Source organism: Dryas octopetala, chromosome 4, assembly GCF_963921425.1.
Source record: "Dryas octopetala chromosome 4, drDryOcto1.1, whole genome shotgun sequence".
NCBI lineage: Eukaryota > Viridiplantae > Streptophyta > Magnoliopsida > Rosales > Rosaceae > Dryas > Dryas octopetala.
Genome location: NC_141369.1, coordinates 21,781,718 through 21,799,044, shown reverse-complemented (window position 1 = coordinate 21,799,044; position 17,327 = coordinate 21,781,718). Strand labels below are relative to the sequence as shown.

At 35.4% G+C, this 17,327-nt stretch overlaps 4 protein-coding genes and 1 pseudogene across 5 annotated transcripts; 2 read left to right on the top strand and 3 right to left on the bottom strand.

Annotated features, from left to right (window-relative positions):
- Window positions 1-2,029: 2,029 nt before the first annotated feature.
- LOC147288168 (Peroxidase superfamily protein) lies at window positions 2,030-3,782 on the bottom strand. Its single transcript, XM_086238972.1, has 4 exons — window positions 3,438-3,782; window positions 3,143-3,334; window positions 2,885-3,047; window positions 2,030-2,666 (listed from the first exon to the last, which is right to left on the bottom strand). Exons 1-4 carry the CDS (start codon window positions 3,645-3,647, stop codon window positions 2,251-2,253), a joined length of 981 nt encoding a protein of 326 aa, XP_086095098.1. The 5' UTR covers window positions 3,648-3,782; the 3' UTR covers window positions 2,030-2,250.
- A 3,233-nt stretch (window positions 3,783-7,015) lies between these two features.
- On the bottom strand, window positions 7,016-8,788 carry LOC147288167 (peroxidase 27-like). The gene is made up of 4 exons (XM_086239284.1): window positions 8,558-8,788; window positions 7,972-8,160; window positions 7,708-7,873; window positions 7,016-7,624 (listed from the first exon to the last, which is right to left on the bottom strand). Exons 1-4 carry the CDS (start codon window positions 8,777-8,779, stop codon window positions 7,218-7,220), a joined length of 984 nt encoding a protein of 327 aa, XP_086095410.1. The 5' UTR covers window positions 8,780-8,788; the 3' UTR covers window positions 7,016-7,217.
- A 1,871-nt stretch (window positions 8,789-10,659) lies between these two features.
- On the top strand, window positions 10,660-11,473 carry LOC147288166 (polyubiquitin-like; annotated as a pseudogene).
- Window positions 11,474-11,569: 96 nt separating this feature from the next.
- On the bottom strand, window positions 11,570-13,852 carry APO4 (APO RNA-binding protein (DUF794)). The gene is made up of 3 exons (XM_086239283.1): window positions 13,603-13,852; window positions 12,973-13,273; window positions 11,570-12,798 (listed from the first exon to the last, which is right to left on the bottom strand). The coding sequence occupies exons 2-3, from the start codon at window positions 13,227-13,229 to the stop codon at window positions 12,048-12,050; spliced, it is 1,008 nt and encodes a 335-aa protein (XP_086095409.1). The 5' UTR covers window positions 13,230-13,273; window positions 13,603-13,852; the 3' UTR covers window positions 11,570-12,047.
- A 154-nt stretch (window positions 13,853-14,006) lies between these two features.
- LOC147288164 (protein translation factor SUI1 homolog) lies at window positions 14,007-15,865 on the top strand. 2 transcript variants are annotated; one of them, XM_086239207.1, is made up of 5 exons: window positions 14,007-14,147; window positions 14,587-14,693; window positions 14,815-15,020; window positions 15,433-15,486; window positions 15,585-15,865. In XM_086239207.1, the coding sequence occupies exons 2-5, from the start codon at window positions 14,657-14,659 to the stop codon at window positions 15,627-15,629; spliced, it is 342 nt and encodes a 113-aa protein (XP_086095333.1). In that variant the 5' UTR covers window positions 14,007-14,147; window positions 14,587-14,656; the 3' UTR covers window positions 15,630-15,865. The 2 variants fall into 2 exon arrangements, with proteins under 2 accessions (XP_086095333.1, XP_086095332.1); XM_086239206.1 differs by lacking the exon at window positions 14,007-14,147 and adding an exon at window positions 14,361-14,453.
- Window positions 15,866-17,327: the final 1,462 nt, after the last annotated feature.

The window sequence follows — 17,327 nt, the reverse complement described above, 5'->3', positions numbered from 1 at the left end:
AGAGGGTGGTCAACTCAACATATAAAATTAGTCTAAATAGTCCCCCCCCTTTCCTAACTTCAAAAAAAATTGATATGCAATTGTTTTTCCTAGATGTTGATGGGATAACTACATAAAAATAACTTGCATGTCCTGTGACAGGGACAGACTGGTGTCACAGCAGAAAGAGAAAGAGAGAAGAAGGAGAGGAGAGAGAGAGAGAGAGAGAGAGAGAGAGAGAGAGAGAGAAAGAGAGTGAGATAAAAGAGAGAGAGAGCCAATGAGAAGAAGGTGAGGATGTCACATTTCCTTATTCCAGTGATAATGAAGTTTCTCTCTGACTACATTGTCAATGAATTGGAGGATTCATGACTACATCTACACAAGGTCTTAAATTTCGAAATTTTCAACGAAATTTCGCTGAAAATTTCGATTTTTAGGGGTATAGAAATTTATACCTATATTAAATATATTTCGAAATATTTCGCCGAAATTTCAAAAATTTCCCGAAATTCTCAAAATTTCGGCGAAATTTTCGACTGGAGGCAGGGAGACAGCAACCAAATGGAGAGATGGGAGGAAAAGGAGAGCCGGCCTCGTCGCCGGGAAGAGAGAAGAGATGAGGAAGAGATCGGCTCGCGGAGAGAAGAGTGGGAGATCGGGGAGGGAAATGGAGGAGAGAGAAGAGATTAGAGAATGAAGGATGAGTTACTGGCTTACTGCTGACTGAATCACTGAACTAATGAGAGATTGAGAGGGACGGTGGCCACTAGAGAAGTGGAGATTTACGGGGAAAAGGAAGGAAAAGGGAAAAGGAAGAAAAGAAAAAAAGAAGAAAAGAAAGGAAAGAAAGAAGAAAAAAGGGAAAGAAAGAGAAGTGTTGAAGTGGAGACTTACGGGGAGATGGGAAAATGAAGGAAAGAAAGAGAAGTGGAGACTTACGGGGAAATGGGAAAGGAAGGAAGGAAAGAAAGAAAGAAGAAAAGAAAGGAAAGAAAGAAAGAAAGAAGAAAAGAAAAGAAAAAAGAGAAAATAAAAGAAAATGAAAGAAAAAAATGAAAATAAAAGAAAAGGAAAGAAAACAGAGAAAAATAAAAAAAGATTTAGGATTAATTGGGGTTTGGGACCTTTGGGCAATTGGAAAGAAAAAAAATGTTTGGGGTTTCGTTTGGCTGTTTAGGGGTTTCGTTTAGTTGTTTTTAAACCCAATATATTTTTATATAAAAAAATAATTAAAAATATTTTAAAAGGCCTAAACTCTTATATCTTATACCATATTTTAAACAATATAGAGTATAGATTATAAAATATATAGGGTTTAGTGTATAAATTATAGAGTATAAAAAATGTATTAATTTTATTTATTTATTATACTAATTTTATTTAACAGTATTTGTCTTCAGCGCGCATTATATTCATCTTATATCACATGAAACTTATTATATAATTTGATTTTTTCAATGTTTTTTATCAATATAGTAGATAATATGTTAAATAAACATATAGTAAAGTTTTATTCAAAATTTCCGTATTTTGATAGCAATTTCCGTCGTTTCCGTCTAATTTTTGTCGAAATTTAAAAATTTTCGAAATTTTCTTCGAAACCCGAAATTTTATTTCTTGCAGCTACACAATCTGTTATTTCTATGTTCATTAAATTTGTCTAATAAATTTTATTTACGAAATGATATGGTAATATTTTATTTTTTTTAATTTAGTTATTACAAATAAAATATTAACGTGTATACTGACACATCATTTGGTGACTCAAACATTATTAAGCAAACATGATTATATGATGCGCATAGTGAAAAAAAAAACGATTTTCTAGTCATACTAACTTTCATGTTGTCATGTTGAGGTAATAGGATTAACTAACTCCATAAATTAGAATTGAAATAAAGTTTTTCAATTTCAATACATGGTAGTTATTGAAACCAAAAAGAAATGTCTTTTTCAAACTATTATTTTATTATAGAATTTTAACAAATGATCTTTTTAAGTGGCTAATCACTAGATACAAAAGTTTTCTCCTTAATGCACCCCTTACTACAATAATTTAGCCATTGTTATTATATATAGAAAATGTTTTTTTATCACAAATGGTTCTTCAATTTTCATTCAAATATTAATTTGGTCCGAGGACGTTAAGAAATTAAACAACACTTGGACCTCACTTATTCACACAAACCGATATACCCAAAAAAAAAAAAAAAAAACATACATAAACACTATCACATCAAGACATGACTGATAGTAATTTCATTAAACCTAGCTATTCACCAGTGCACATTGCTTCCTAATCTCACCAGCCGAACCCGTCTTGACATTAACCCGACCCATTTTCTCCATAGACAGGGCGAATTCGGCAAAGAAATTCTGAAGTGAACCTTTGAGGAGTTGTTGGATAGAATTATAGGTGGTTGAGCTTGTGGTTAAAGCAGCATCAGATTGGAAAAGTCCTCGTCGCTTAAGTAAAAGGGTGTAGTAGCTAAGGTCAAATGTCCTGTGGCTTCCAGGGTCCATCTCAACTATTGTGGTGTTGTCACTTGGACTTTTGCACTTTTTTGCCTTGAGATTCGCTGCGTATTCACTGTCTAGAGCTGGGTCTTGGTCACCCACTCCAGTGAAATTGTAAAGACGGTTTGAAAATGATGAGCAATGAGCAACACCAATGGTGTGAGCACCTGAAACAATTGATCAAACCCAACTCATAAATACTGGCCCAGAATGAGTGTTGTTCTAGTGCCAATAATATCTTACATGTTATGATATGTAAAACTGCAAATTTGTTACTATACATTTAATAATGAATTAATAGTCTAACAAATCAATTATAAAGATTAACAGTCTGAGAACATAATACATACATTGCAAGGGTAAGTAACAAAGTTTAGCTTTTTACCTGAGAGCAAGACCAAGTCCTGTAGATTAAGACCCTGGTTAGCAAAAAGTGTTTGGAGAGTGGTGAAGTTGCTAGTTGGGGGTGGGATGTTGGCTAAGGCTTCTGCTGACCTTGAGATCAACCCATCTCTTCTTCCTGTTGGAACTTTCCAAAATGGACCTCCCTTACCACGCCAACCAAAAAAAAAAAAAGATGAAAATCTCATAAGTTGAGTGGGTTTGATTTGCTTTTAAATTTGATGGTGATTCAAGAGCTTACTGTTGCTACAATAGAGTCTCTTGCAGCCAAAGTAAGAATATCTGCACAGGAAACGATTCCAGGGCATTCAGCTTCAAGCAGGCTCTTTATTCTGTCAATGAAGTCAAAGCCTCTGAGTGTCAGATTTGGAGGAGCATCTTTTTCAGATTGGTTACTCGAAGTTGAGTTCACAAGAACAGATGCGTCACAACCCTGTTAAGCAAATGAAGAATTAGTTTCTAATATCACACTGTTGGTGTAGAGTCTAGAGAATTTAATTAATGTGTTAAAGGGAAAGAGATAGCTAGACACAGACCCTGACAAAGCAATCATGGAAATGCATTCTGATGAGGGCTGCTGCAAGTGATGGTGCATTGTGGATGTGCTCGCTAACAAAGTCCTTCACAATCTTCTCTGCTTTTGGACAGGTCTTGGTGTAGAAACCCAACTGCAACTGAGCTTCAGTGGAGCCTATGACTACCAAAAGACATAGAATTATAATCCCAGAACAACGAATGCCTCCCATTTCCAATGAAACTGAGCTTGATCAGTGGTACTTAGTTGGAGGAAGCAACTTTGGTCAATGTGCTTGTAATTCCCAAACTGTATGGAAATTTAAAGACCTCAACTTGAGCTGAAAGATAAGAAAGCAAAGGTGACTAAAATAGTCCACCTAGCCAACAAACATGTGCTTGTACTCTTGTAGACAATATATGCTTTATCATATTTTATTATTATAACAAATATGAGCTGTTAGGCTTGTCCCTCATAAGGTGAAGAAGAAAGATCCAAATAACAATGCTTTTTGTTTTGATGATGGATTATGTCTGAAGCTAGCGTACGACAATTTTAACTACTTTGTCCTTATTCTCAGTAATTAGAGATTATATGTTCCATTGGGAACTGGGAAGTGATTGGATTAACTTGGTACCAAGTTTAACAAATTAACAGTCAATGGTGGTGGCTCTACACAAATATAATGAACTTGGATTTGGTGAAAATTGCCAACTGCTCCGATACCAGCTATGTTATCATCGATACCAGCTATGTTATCATCTCAACTGTCCAATTTTCTTATCAATAATTGGATGTCAGCTGCCACCTACGTTGCTGCCTCGATACAAAAACAGAATATTAATTATTAATGGGGTTAATTATACTTACATCTCATGAGGTTTCAAAACTGTTACATATAACCCCTTATAGTGAGACAAAAAATGATAAGAAATTATGCAAAAAAGTATAGTAAGAGATTAAATAGCCTAATAAGATTACTCAAGATATAAGGTTCAACCTCAATACAAATATTTTCTTTTTTATTTATTTATTTTTTTCTCTTGTATGAGGTTATATGCAATAGTTTTAAAACCTCAGGGGGTATAAGTGTAATTAACTCGAAATTTGGCTGAATTGCATTTATCCCTTTCTTATTGGACTCTTGATTTGTAATGTTTCTATTTTCAATGCAATTACAGTGTGTTTGGCTACAAGAAAAAAATTTGGAATTTCAAAAAAAGTCAGTATTTTACATGTAGAAAATTGAAAGTTCTGTGTTTGGCCAAATTAATAATGGAAATTCATAAATTACAAGGGAAATATTTGTGGGATTTGCAGAGCTGAAATCATGAGTTTAATTTCCAATAAAATAGGCGTTATTTTACAATTCTTATTCAAGCAAGAATTCTTTTTTTCAAGTGGGAAAAAATTTTGGAATTCTAAAAAAATAAAATTACTCATAAAAAAAACAAGCAGGAATTCTTTTGTCCATCCCGCCAAAAAAACAAACATAGATAATTGCTTCTCTACATCCTAAAGCAGCCCAGCCTCCTAAAGCACAACGACAAAGCAGCTAGATCAATTACCATGGTGTCATTCTAAAGAGATTTGCTGGTTTGTTTTCATTCTCATGTATTTTAATTTTATTTCAATACAAATACCCATAGGTTCTTCTCTTTAATTTATGATATGATTTGATCAATGGTTAATCTATGAATTTTCATTGGGTGAATTGAGACATAAGTAGCTGATTCCAACCCTCAGAAGAAATACCCTTCACGTCCACCTCCACCCACTGATATATCTCAGTGTTTCATCAAATCAACCACTTCGTTCACTCTCAAATATAGGTAGAGGACCAGAACTAATATATATATATATATATATGGCTGATTTGTACCCTCAGAATGAGTATAGCTTTAGAATTGTTTTGGAAATTGTTGCTCAAAAGGAGATATGTGGATCACTTGCAGTCAATGTCTAGCCTTTTTTAGTTTAGATTCTGCAGAAGAAAGCTATTGTTGAAGATGGACAAGTGGTATGATGATCGAATTCCAGTTAAAAGGAATAAGGCCAGACCTTAATACATTGAAGCCTAATTCTATCACCTATTGTTCTATTGTTAATGCTTACATCAAAGGTAGAAAGATAAGTAAAGTTGATTCCATATATTTTGGGGCAGGTAGACAATTCTGATGTGGTCGGGTAGGTGAGGTAAGAAAGATGGGTGAGTGATTTAAATGTTCCTTACACTCTTTAAATTTTCAAACAACATTTGTTACCCAAACAATGAAATTTGTAATTTCTATAATTTTCTAAATTCTACATATATATATCCAAACAATAAAAAATGCAACTGATGGAAATTTAAATGATGAAATTTAAAATTCCATAATTTATAAATTTCTGTGAAAATTAAAATTATTTCATCCAAACACATTGTTAATGTATTGAATGACAGAATTTGAAAGAACAAGATCAGTAGAGTCGACTCGTCCTACCTTCGATCTGTTGCGTGTCTTGTTCTAGAGTTTCTTAAGGCATAATTAAGGACTATTATCTGTAATGATGTATTTGATTAAGGACATAATTGAATTGAATATATCTTGGAGGGTCAAAGCTGTTGAAGCATCAGTGTCTCAGACCATTTGACTCTCTTTGTTTTGGGCGAATTGAGTCCCTTGACAGCTTTCCTACTGATCTATCAGTAACAAGGCCAAAACCCAAATTGTATTTTAATGTCCTAGCTGATGCAATTTGCAGGCAGTCACTTCTTCATCCCTGTACATTTAGCTTTCAAGTTTGGGGCCAAGTATAGGGGCAATAAGGCAATGTAAAGAGCTAGCAAAATTTTCATATAACGGATGTATACAGTCATTGTATATGTTTTTCTCATCAAGTGCTAAATTACGTGATAAGAGATAAATACGTGAAATGTATATATTCATAATAGAGAAGTTGCAGTCCAATACTCCAATGTAACATCTGATTCTTTATAGATTCCTTTTCATGGAAAGATATACCACTATAACGTACTGTTCATTGAAAAACAATCAAGTATAGAGAATCCTCTAAAGGTTTTGATATTCTAAGTAATGAAAACTAAAGTTAAGAAAAGAATCAAAAGTGGCGCATGCCACCAGATGATAAATTCTTGATAGCCTGTCATCTACTTTGGAATCAAACTTTTTAGCATAAAGAGAGGTTGGCTATAATACTATGTCCTTTGGAACGAAGTACTATTGCTTTTATTGATTCTTTGTTCCCACTAGATGGCAATGGCATAACGTGTGAGCTCCTTAAATAAGATTGTACTATTTTCAATTTCTTAAGTGAAAGCCTTGTTGCTTCTTAAAAAATCCAAGGTTTTTTTTTTTTTTTTTTAATTTACCAATATGTAATTCTTTTCATTGTGAATTTTTACCAGTACATTGGTGAACCAGATCGGTCTAGAATATAATAATGAACCCAATGAGATCAGGTTAAAGAAAGTTGACCCTTTAAACAGTATACAAAGCATTATTTTGTCTCAACAGAATATTTAAGCCTTATCTTCTTCTGCACCTGAAATCTTTTATGAAAATGAAATGGCCCACAATTATTTATTTTCCCGAAAATAATTGTAAAATTACAGGCTGTACGTGGTGAAGGCTCCACGTGACTGCAAAATCACATGCCTTTGGCAGCCCAATTGGCTGCAACTTTTTGGAACACGTACACACGACATGCATTACAGATCATTATGCAAACATCTACATACTTGAAAATTCAATCACCAGCTGAAACAAAATGAACAAAAGTATAAACTTTGGCATCATCATCAATTAACAAAAGCACATTGCTTCCTTATTTCACCATTTTTGCCTGTGAGGACTCCAATTTTGCCCATCTTCACCATTGAGGCAGCAAAATCTTGTGCAAATGTGGATCCATGAGTGATGGCTTGGCGTGTCACGTAATCTTTTGTCTCGGTGTCATCAAGAAGAGCTGCATCAGATTGGAAGAGTCCTCTTCTTTTGGCCACAAGAGTGTAGTAGTCTTCATCAAATGATTTGAAGCTTCCAGGGTCCATCTCAACAAGGGTAGTGGTGTCTCCTGGCTTGCATTTGATCTTCAGCTTAGCTACGTAATTTCGGTCCAAGCTGGGGTCTGTGTCACCTTTACCAGTGAAATTGTACAAGCGATTTGTGAAGGATGAGCAATGAGATGTGCCAATGGTGTGTCCTCCTGAGACCAAAAAAAGTAGCTCAAGTTAATTAGAGTTTCTTGAAAGAAAAACAAAAATGTACTTTTGAGATGTGTATATTCACCTGATAGAACCACTAGGTCTTTAACAGTTAGACCCTTTCCACTAAACATTGCTTTGAGCTGTGCTATGTTAGCAAAAGGAGGTGGTAAGTTTCTTAAGGCCTCCGAGGCTAATGACACTCTTCCATCTCTTCTTCCTGTGGGAACCTCCCAAAATGGTCCATGAATCTGAAAGAAAAATATTCATTCATTAAACCAATATATCATGACTATTTATGATTAACCTTTAATAAAATTGAATTATGTGGATGAACAAGTTTCATTACCATTGTTACTGCATCGCGAGCTACCAAGGCCAAGATATCAGCACAAGAAACAACACCGGGACACTGCTTTTCTACTGCAGATTTTACAGCATCTATGACTTGGAACCCTCTTAAGCTTTGGTTGGGGATTGCATCTTTCTCGGCTTGATTGTTCGCCGTGGAATTCAATAGCACAGAACCATCACATCCCTGCAAACCAAAATTTAATGAGTCGGAACTTCTCAAAATTTGGTCCTCAGTAATTGATTGTTGTGCAAGTAACAAATAAAATGGTACTCAAAATTTAATGAGTAGAGAGTAATTAATTTCTCTACATGGACTACTGTACGTATGCACCATGCATGATTTGTATATATCGATAAGATAATCAAACACACATTGTGCAAGTAACAAATAAAATGGTACTCAAAATTTAATGAGTAGCTAGAGAGTAATTAATTTCTCTACATGGACTACTGTATGCACCATGCATGATTTGTATATATAGATAAGATAATCAAACACACAAGTACGTATTGCCTAATCAAGATTTGATGATCAATAATTATGTAGGAGAAAAGCAATGCAGCCAATTATAACTACATACCCTAACAAAACAATCATGAAATTGCATCCTTAACAAAGGAGCAGCAAGAGTTGGCGCATGAGAAATGAATTTATAAGTAGCCTGTGCCACAATAGCCTCTATATGTGGGCATGTCTTATCGTAGAACCCAACTTTTAAGCTCTGTGCATTGCCTAAGTCTAAGGCCAACAGAACAAGCAGGAGTTGAAGTAACAAAACTGAGACAAGCTTTTGAATAGCCATTGTCTTTAGAGAGACGTCGTATTGATTGAAGTACTGTTGCTAGTAATTAGCAGTGAGATATTGGTATGAGACATATGCCTGGGTTTTATAAGCATGCTTAGGCCTTTGAATTTGTCATCAACAAACTGTCACAGAGTTATTTATGAACTTTATATTCTTTTTTGACAACTTCCTCTCCAAAAAATAAAATAAAATAACTAGTTGACAACTGATAAAAAGAACAAATAATAATACTAGTATAAAAAAAGAGAGACTTTGAGTTTTACAAACCCACGAACCCAGTTTCTATGCAAATACCTTAATTCTAATTTATTGTTTCCAGACCTATTCAGCTAAATTTATTTCACTTGTACGTACATCTATAATTCTATATATATGTTTCTAGCTTTCATGTTCACCTTGCAAATAGAAGTGAAACAACTCTTTATCTTATCACGTAAAGGCAGCAGAAAACTACAGTTAAGAAATATATACCCCAATAAAATTGCAAGTCCAACATGTATAGGAAATAATATTGGATGTGTCTTTAATGAAAGTTGAGGTGATCGATTTTTTAAAAGGTGAGCATCATGTCCCTTCACTCTGAAAATCTGAAAACAATTTGGGATGAAGAATTAAGAACTGGCCCCATGTTAACAACTTGGTAATTGCCTGCATAGCCTTATATATCAAAATAAAATATAAAACGACGCATGGTTAAGCTAGATCTGTTGACCTTATAAATAACATGCACCTTCATGCAATGATCCAGGGTTTAGAGATAAGGTTTGTAAATGGAATAGTGCAATTTGCTTTAAACATGCTATCCCACGAAGTCGATGAAATTTCGTGAGAATAATCAAACAGAGAAATTATAGTTATATATGAGATCATTACAGATCGATTGCGTACCTGTTAAAGCTAGTGTTAACCAAGTTAGGTATCTGATTAGGTATCTGATTAGGTATCTGATTAATTAAATGGCAAATTATTGAAAGTGTGACAATGATGCCCTGTGGAGCATAAAATGACATTTTACGAAGATATTGAGTATAACATTTTCATCTACGAGATCCAAAATACAAATACTGCATGGGTTAATATAATTAATTTCTAATTAACTTAAGCATGTTTGGGTATTTCAGACCAAAAAGGAAAAGCCATGTTTGAATATTTATCTGTATATTATCTATGTTATGAGATTGCCACTATATATCATTTCTAATGCATATGAACCAAAGTCAAAGACCAAAATTGGCAGGCTTTGAGATAATCCAACTTGCAATATTCTTTAGGTCGTGTCACAATGTTTATTAATGTCTAGTATACTTCAGACTCAGTCTCACAAGTTTGGTAACAGGCTGACAAAAGATGACTATGGCACACACACACACTCAAAATATGAATTTTAATTTTATCAGTAAAATGTGTGAATTTTCTATTTGTGGAACCAAAATAGACCAAGTGGCTATATTAGGATTGGTCTGCTCCAGGCATGGTCCAGATTAAATTATAAACTGGGCCATATTTGACTTTGTATATAATAAGCTGTGCAGCCTCTGCAAGTTCTACAAAATTAGTTAATTGTGGCGTGTGTCTCTGTGTGTATGTGTGTGTTGGGGGGGAATGTATCCTTCATGAATCATATATGCTCATCATGATCAAAATTGAGAATGCTTTCTAGTTTCAGCATACAGATGGGATGATGGGACCACTCATGAGTTTAACATGACTCCAAGATCAAAATTTGATCCCTCATTTTTGAACTCATTAAAAACCATCCTTTACCAGCCACCATGAAGTGATTTTGAATTCCCTAAAATCTAAATATCGCATAAAATTAAAAATAAAAATCCATCTCATAGAGCAAGCATAACTGAAGGACACTTACCAGTGACACTATGAGGGTCACCATTGATACATGGGGACATGAATTTAGCATAGAATTAAGTGGGTCTCAAAGAACCTGTTGTTGAAATCAAAAGGAAGATTGAACAAACTCTTGGGAGTCCCAGTGGCTTCACAAACCCTCGCAGTATGTGGATGGGAGTCAGTAGATGGACTAGACATGGAAGATTATCCAATTGTCACTCAAGGTACAAAAATCGACCTCACCATCAAATGCATGGAACCTCCTTTATACCATTCTACTAAGATTCAGATTATCGTAAAATTTTCAGCAAGGCAACACCACATAGAGGTGGATACAACAGAAACAGTGCGCAGCCTTAAAGAAAAAATCCACATTATTGATGGGTACACCCATCAAAAGAATGTCACTCTTCTTTTCTGGGATTGAGTTGGAAGAAGATTTCCGAAACTTGAGCGAGTATGGCATACGTGAATTTTCCGAAATCACTGTGCTCCTCAAGACCATGAATCGTGCAAAAGATGTCCCTCCCTCAAGAAAATTGAGCCTGGTGGTACAAACTTCCTCAAGTTTACTAAATGGTGCAAGCATTCCTTTGAAACTGATGGACTCAAGCACAGTTAATGATATGAGGCAATTGCTTTTGACCAGAAAATTACTTCCAATTGATGATTATTTGTTCATACACAAGCAGAGGACCATGCGTGACAATCGTAGCCTAAGGCGGCATGGTGTGGAAGATGGAGATTCCATATATGCATTTGAGGGGACTGTCTGTCGCAGCGGATCTTGATATGGAGCTGAAATCAAAATTTAGACTACGTACTTACTGAAAATCTACTAGAATAGTTTAAGTATGTCAATTATTTCTTATGTTGTGTTAACTATCTATAATATCATCATATACAAGAGGGCTTAGTTTTACTTTCCAATGTATAACACTTTAACTCCATGCTTTCACTCTTTCTCCTACATCTTTGCTTTTTTGTTTTCTGGAACATCTTTCCATACAAAAAACAACCCTCCGCAAACACTAAACTACACATTTTCTCAGCTCTTGTCATTTTCACTCTGCAATCTTCATGACAAATTGGTTGATCGTTCAAAGAATCTTCATTATTCAATTCATTGCTAATGTATCTGGGTTAAACACAAAACGGAGATTGGATCCATCATCAGGGGATCAAAGAAGATATATACGTGGGACCCATCTTGGACTCCGCCGTCGTTCATCTGATGGCTATGATCAGTGTCAAGAATCAAGATTGGACGGTCATAAGGGAGCTTCTACTGGGCTTCAATTTCCCACTTCACATCATCAGCCATAACAGTTAAGTCATTCTAAATACATCTGACTATCTGAGGGTCGTAAGGGAGCTTCGGCTGGGCTTCAATTTCCCACTTTGGAACCAACCGCATTTACATTTGATCTTTCGGATGGCACAAACCTTGATTTACACTCACAGTTAATCCCTGCAATTTCATCATACAATGATACTTTGAGGGTGCAATGGCACCTGCCTGTGTGCATAGTTCTACTACTGCTGGAGCATGCCCATAAAAGCCCCTCCCTTCGTTCAAAAGCACTGGAGGATCCTGAGGCCGCCGCCGCCATACAATCTTTGGAGGCACAAGATCATCTACTCCTGCCTTTCTCCAATAGTGGGTTCCTTGCCAACTCTCATACTTAAAAACTCCACAAAGCCTAGCCTTATGCCCAGATGGCCCAACATGAACTTCTGAACAATGTTGACAGACTTTTGCTGGATAAACCATCAACAACTTCTCCACACCATTTCTAAGTATTTCCCACGCCCTCAAAGTTCCACTGGCAATCAGAATCAGGTCATCAGGTGACAAGGACTCAGCACCATCAACACCAACAGAATCACTTTCCGAGTTCCAAGTTCCAGAATTTTGATTTTCATCATTTGCCCCTGCTTGCCAGCATAGCTCAACAACTGCAGGAACACGTTCAAAGTCAAACCTTTGATGGTGTTTAATAACATCCTGGAACATGTGCTTCAGGTGAAATGCCTCTACTGGAACAAGTACATCATTCAAACCACCAATTATCCATTCATGAACCCGGTTCTTGCCACGATGTTTGTAACCACAACAAGTCTGAATTAAGTGGCCTTTCTCGCCCATATATACTTCTGGACAGAACCTGCAAAGGTAGGGATGAAAAAAATGGTCTTTTCGTTTGAGTCACAGAAATTATCCATTTAGAGCAGTAGGGAGAACGGAAGTTCCATAAGATTAACTCTAATTTGGAAAACATAGCCTGTCAAAGAAAGTAAATTGAACAAAAAAAGCACACCTTAGTGGGTTGGGGACTTACTTGCAGGCCATAACCGGGATCACTTTGAGGAGGGTAGAGACGCCTTGAAAAAGTAGCCTCCGGGAATTAAGGACCTCCTGGGCCACTGGTACCATGCCCTTCACTGGGTAATCCTTAGCCCGGTTTTGGATTCTCTTCTGAATCATAGGCCTTAGCTTTCTTAAGTCCACCTTGTTCGAGCTGTAATGCCTTGAAAAGCTGTACATGATTTTGCAACTGAAACTGGAACTCTCGCACAATTTCTTCCACAGTGCCATAATTTCCTTTTGTTCCCAAAATTTTATTAAACATAAACTCAAATCTGCTCCACAAGGGGTAGACAAAAGCCAATGAGTCAAGTCCAGAAAACATAGCAAAACATTACAAGGTCAAGATAAGTATAACATATTCAGAAATGTTTTAGAACAAAACAACTATTTGATATTTTCATGATACTATTACAATTCTACTTCAATCCTCGAGTTTGTGTAATAACAAGCATTACAGATTAATATTTAATATCAACCTAATCAAATCAGAAAGAAATTAGATACAAATATGCAATCAATCAAACATAACCCAAAAGAAAAAGAAAAAGAAAACCTAAACAATAACAAGAACAAAATGAAAAAAAAAAAAAAAAAAAAGTACCTGAATGCAACGACTATGAATCCGAGCAAGTGATAGAGAAACAGAGATGACAAAAATACAGATTGGGTCAAGGTCTGTATATATAGAAAAGGTAAACAGTGCTCAGAATTTGATAAGAAAATTAAAAATAAATTGGGGATATTGGTTTTTTGCCGATTAAATTGGGAATTAAAAAATGGGTATTGGCCTGGTTGTGTATCTGAAAGCAACTGGAGCAGAGGAGCTCCGAGAGTGAGAGAGAGGAGGGGTCTAGAGGCCTAGGGCTTTGGCAATTGGCATACGACTACGATGAAAAGCAAACGCTGCGTTTCAGCCAAATTGCTAAAACGACAAAAGCGGTGCGTTTTAGTATAAAAAGTAAACCAACGCACTAACACAGGCTTTTTTGTAGCTAACATCCTACGAACTACGAACTACGCAGAATCCAACTTGTGTGGTTCAGACGACTTTTTCTATCCTATATATAAAACCCTCCGCCAATTCGTCTCTTTCCTCGTCTCTGTTTCTCTCTATCCCTTGCTCCGATTCACCGTCTTTGCACCCAGGTACGTTCTTTTTTACCTTTTGTCTGTCCTTGTTATTCTTGAATGGGAATTGATTTATTGCCTATTTACATCTAATTTCTTTCTGATTTGATTTGATTTGATTCATATAAATTATTAGCCTTTCCTGTTTTTAATTTAAAGGGTTATGGCCAATTTGGCAAGCTAGGTTGTTTTTGGAATTGGGTCATGGTGGGTATTTTTTTAATGTCTGCGGGTGAAATTGAATAGTATGTTGTCTATAGAATTGAAGAAGTGTGGGGTATTATGGAAGCAGTGCCTTTCGATCAATTAAAGTGCCGTACTTTGGTAATTATTGTGGTTGCCGTATGGCCCATAATACCATGAAAATATCAAATAGTGATTTTGATTTGGGTAAATTATTCCTATCATATGTTTCTGGATTTGGCTGATGGATTTGCTCTGTCCTTTTGTGGAGCAGATTTAATTCGATATTTCAAAAAAGAATCCTTTGTTGGTTACTTGATCTTCTACTTCCAACAGCAAGTTTCATGTCTGAATTCGACACCCAGGTTCCATCTACTTATGGTAAGGTTCTATTCTTTGAGGCTAATTCGTTTAGGATCTATGATTTATAGAAGCATAGTTCTTCTAAGCAATCTAAATTGGTACCTCTGTGGTGGTTTGTCTTTGTGGTATGTATGAGCAGATCCCTTCGCTGACGCAAATGCTGAGGACTCAAGTGCTGGGACAAAAGAGTACGTGCATGTCCGTGTACAGCAACGTAACGGGAGAAAAAGCCTAACTACTGTGCAAGGGTTGAAGAAGGAATACAGCTACAACAAGATACTAAAGGACCTCAAGAAAGAGTTCTGCTGTAATGGTACTGTTGTCCAGGATCCTGAGTTAGGCCAGGTTTGTTTCCCTCCTTTAGTAAAATCAAGATGCATTCTTTTTGAATAATCTCTCAATATACTGTACTGTTGGCATGCCTCTGGTACCATGATTTTGATTTTTAAGTAGATATAAGACATGATGCATTAATGTTAGGCAAACAATTATTGTTGTTAATGTGCTGTGCCGAGAAGGGTCTTTCCCCCGCTTAACTGTGAAAGAAAGGAGAATTATTGCATGTTTAATGTATTTCTTTTCTTCTGAATATAGAGTGATTGTGCACCTCACACATTTTCTGTTTGCACTTCACGTTTGGCATGTAGTATGAGCATTGTTGTTCAGTAGGTATCAACCAAAAGCTGTACAAATAATAGAGCTTTGGTTTGTTGTCCTTGGAAATGAAGCCTTAGATGACATTGTTGCATGGCTGCAGGTCATACAACTTCAGGGGGATCAAAGAAAGAATGTTTCCTCCTTCCTTGTTCAGGTAATGGTTGTGTCTGTTTTTCAGTTATGTTGCCCACTATATAGTATGCCATTAGTTCATGTATATAACTTGTCAACCTCTCATGTCCTTTTGAATAGGCCGGCATTGTTAAGAAGGAACATATCAAGATTCATGGTTTTTGAATAGCAGCAGTACCCCAGTATCTGTTACTCTATGTTGTTTACACCTCCTCAACATTCAGTAGCAAGTATTATATGATCTGAAATCAAGCGTTTCTACAATCTGTTCTGTTATATGTACACCTTATAAAGGTCTGATACAATAGTTCTGTTTTTCTTCTAGTTCTGCTGCTTTCTGTGTTATGTCGAAGGATCATTCGAATACATTTACCCAGAATAATATATTGATGCTTTCTATACGGAGTTCACACACTTGTAATTGACCAATAGATCTGCTTGTTGATTTGTACTTTCCAGTCAGTGGCAGCCCTTCTTACTAGGGAGGTTGGTGCATATATAGAACTTAAATAATTCTGATGGGCAGTAAATTTAGTGGCTTTAAAAAGTAATCTCAGTTTCTGGAAAAAATGGCTTCTGTTTCTGAGAAGAGGAAGCCATTTTCCACTTGAGGGGTTATTTTTTGTTTACCATTATTAATTGAAGTAAAATAGTGTTAGACCATTAAAAACTCTATTAATTGACGTGAAGACATTTTTAGTGGAAGCCATCAAATTATCTATTTTGAACGAATTACATTTTAATACTGCTGTCTTAACTGGAATGTTACAAAGTGTAATATTACAGTTGATATTGCTGAAAAAACATTTCAGTTGATATTACTGAAATATGGTCCAACAGCTGTAGAACTGATTCTACAGCTGGTCTGACCTGGTCCAACTCTTAGGCCCAATTCGAATGTTGGCTTCTATTTTCTTTTTTTCTTCTTGAGTTAGTATGCTTCTAATGGAAAAAATCTCTAAACCCAGAAACCCACTTGAATTTTGATTGGGTTGGATCACATATGGGCTTGACACGTAAGACCACATCTGAAAAATGAGTAGTTTAGATTATTAGAATACAATGTAGAATGAGTTGCTATTTTTTTTTTTTTTTTTTCAAACAACTAAAGATAAGGTACTTGTGTGTTTTTTTCTGTCTGAGAAGGAACTCGTGTTGAAAATTATATCTTTTCTTCTTATCCAGTTTTGTGTTAGTCAAATAACACTGCCACTTTTAATTCTTAGAAAAGGACAACCCCTCCAATAATAATTGCTTATCTCCCCACATAATAATACACATACACCAAACGATAATTTGCTTGCCCATTTTAGAGTGTTGAAACTTGGAAGGCTACACTGGCCGTCCAAATGCTCTTTTTGTTTGGTTTATGTCGTGCACTCCTTCAACCACGTATACTACAGCACAGTATCGTGACTCGTGAGTGCGTTTTGAATGAGTGTCCCAACTTAAATTTTATTAAATTCTAAAAGTCTAATGAAATTTAAATATTTTTAACTCAAATTTTAATATATTAAAAAAAATTAAAGTTTTTTCAACTCAAATTTTAATGGATTCCAATAAAATTCAGGTGTCCTCAAAACGTCTTGGATTTCCTTTAGCAATAATGTTAATTGTCCCATATTTTTTTCCCATATTTGTATACTATCTTATGTGTTACTACTTTACTGGACAAAATATTTTTTTTTTAAGTTCTATTTTTTATTTTTTATAAAAATATAGTAAGTGTATCATTACTGTTTCATATAGTGAAAAATTTTAATGGATTTGGATAAATTTGAACACATTTTTAACACGTACATAACAAATTCTTAAAAAATTTTAACCAATTTTCTTAAATTTTGATAGATTCTATAAATTCTA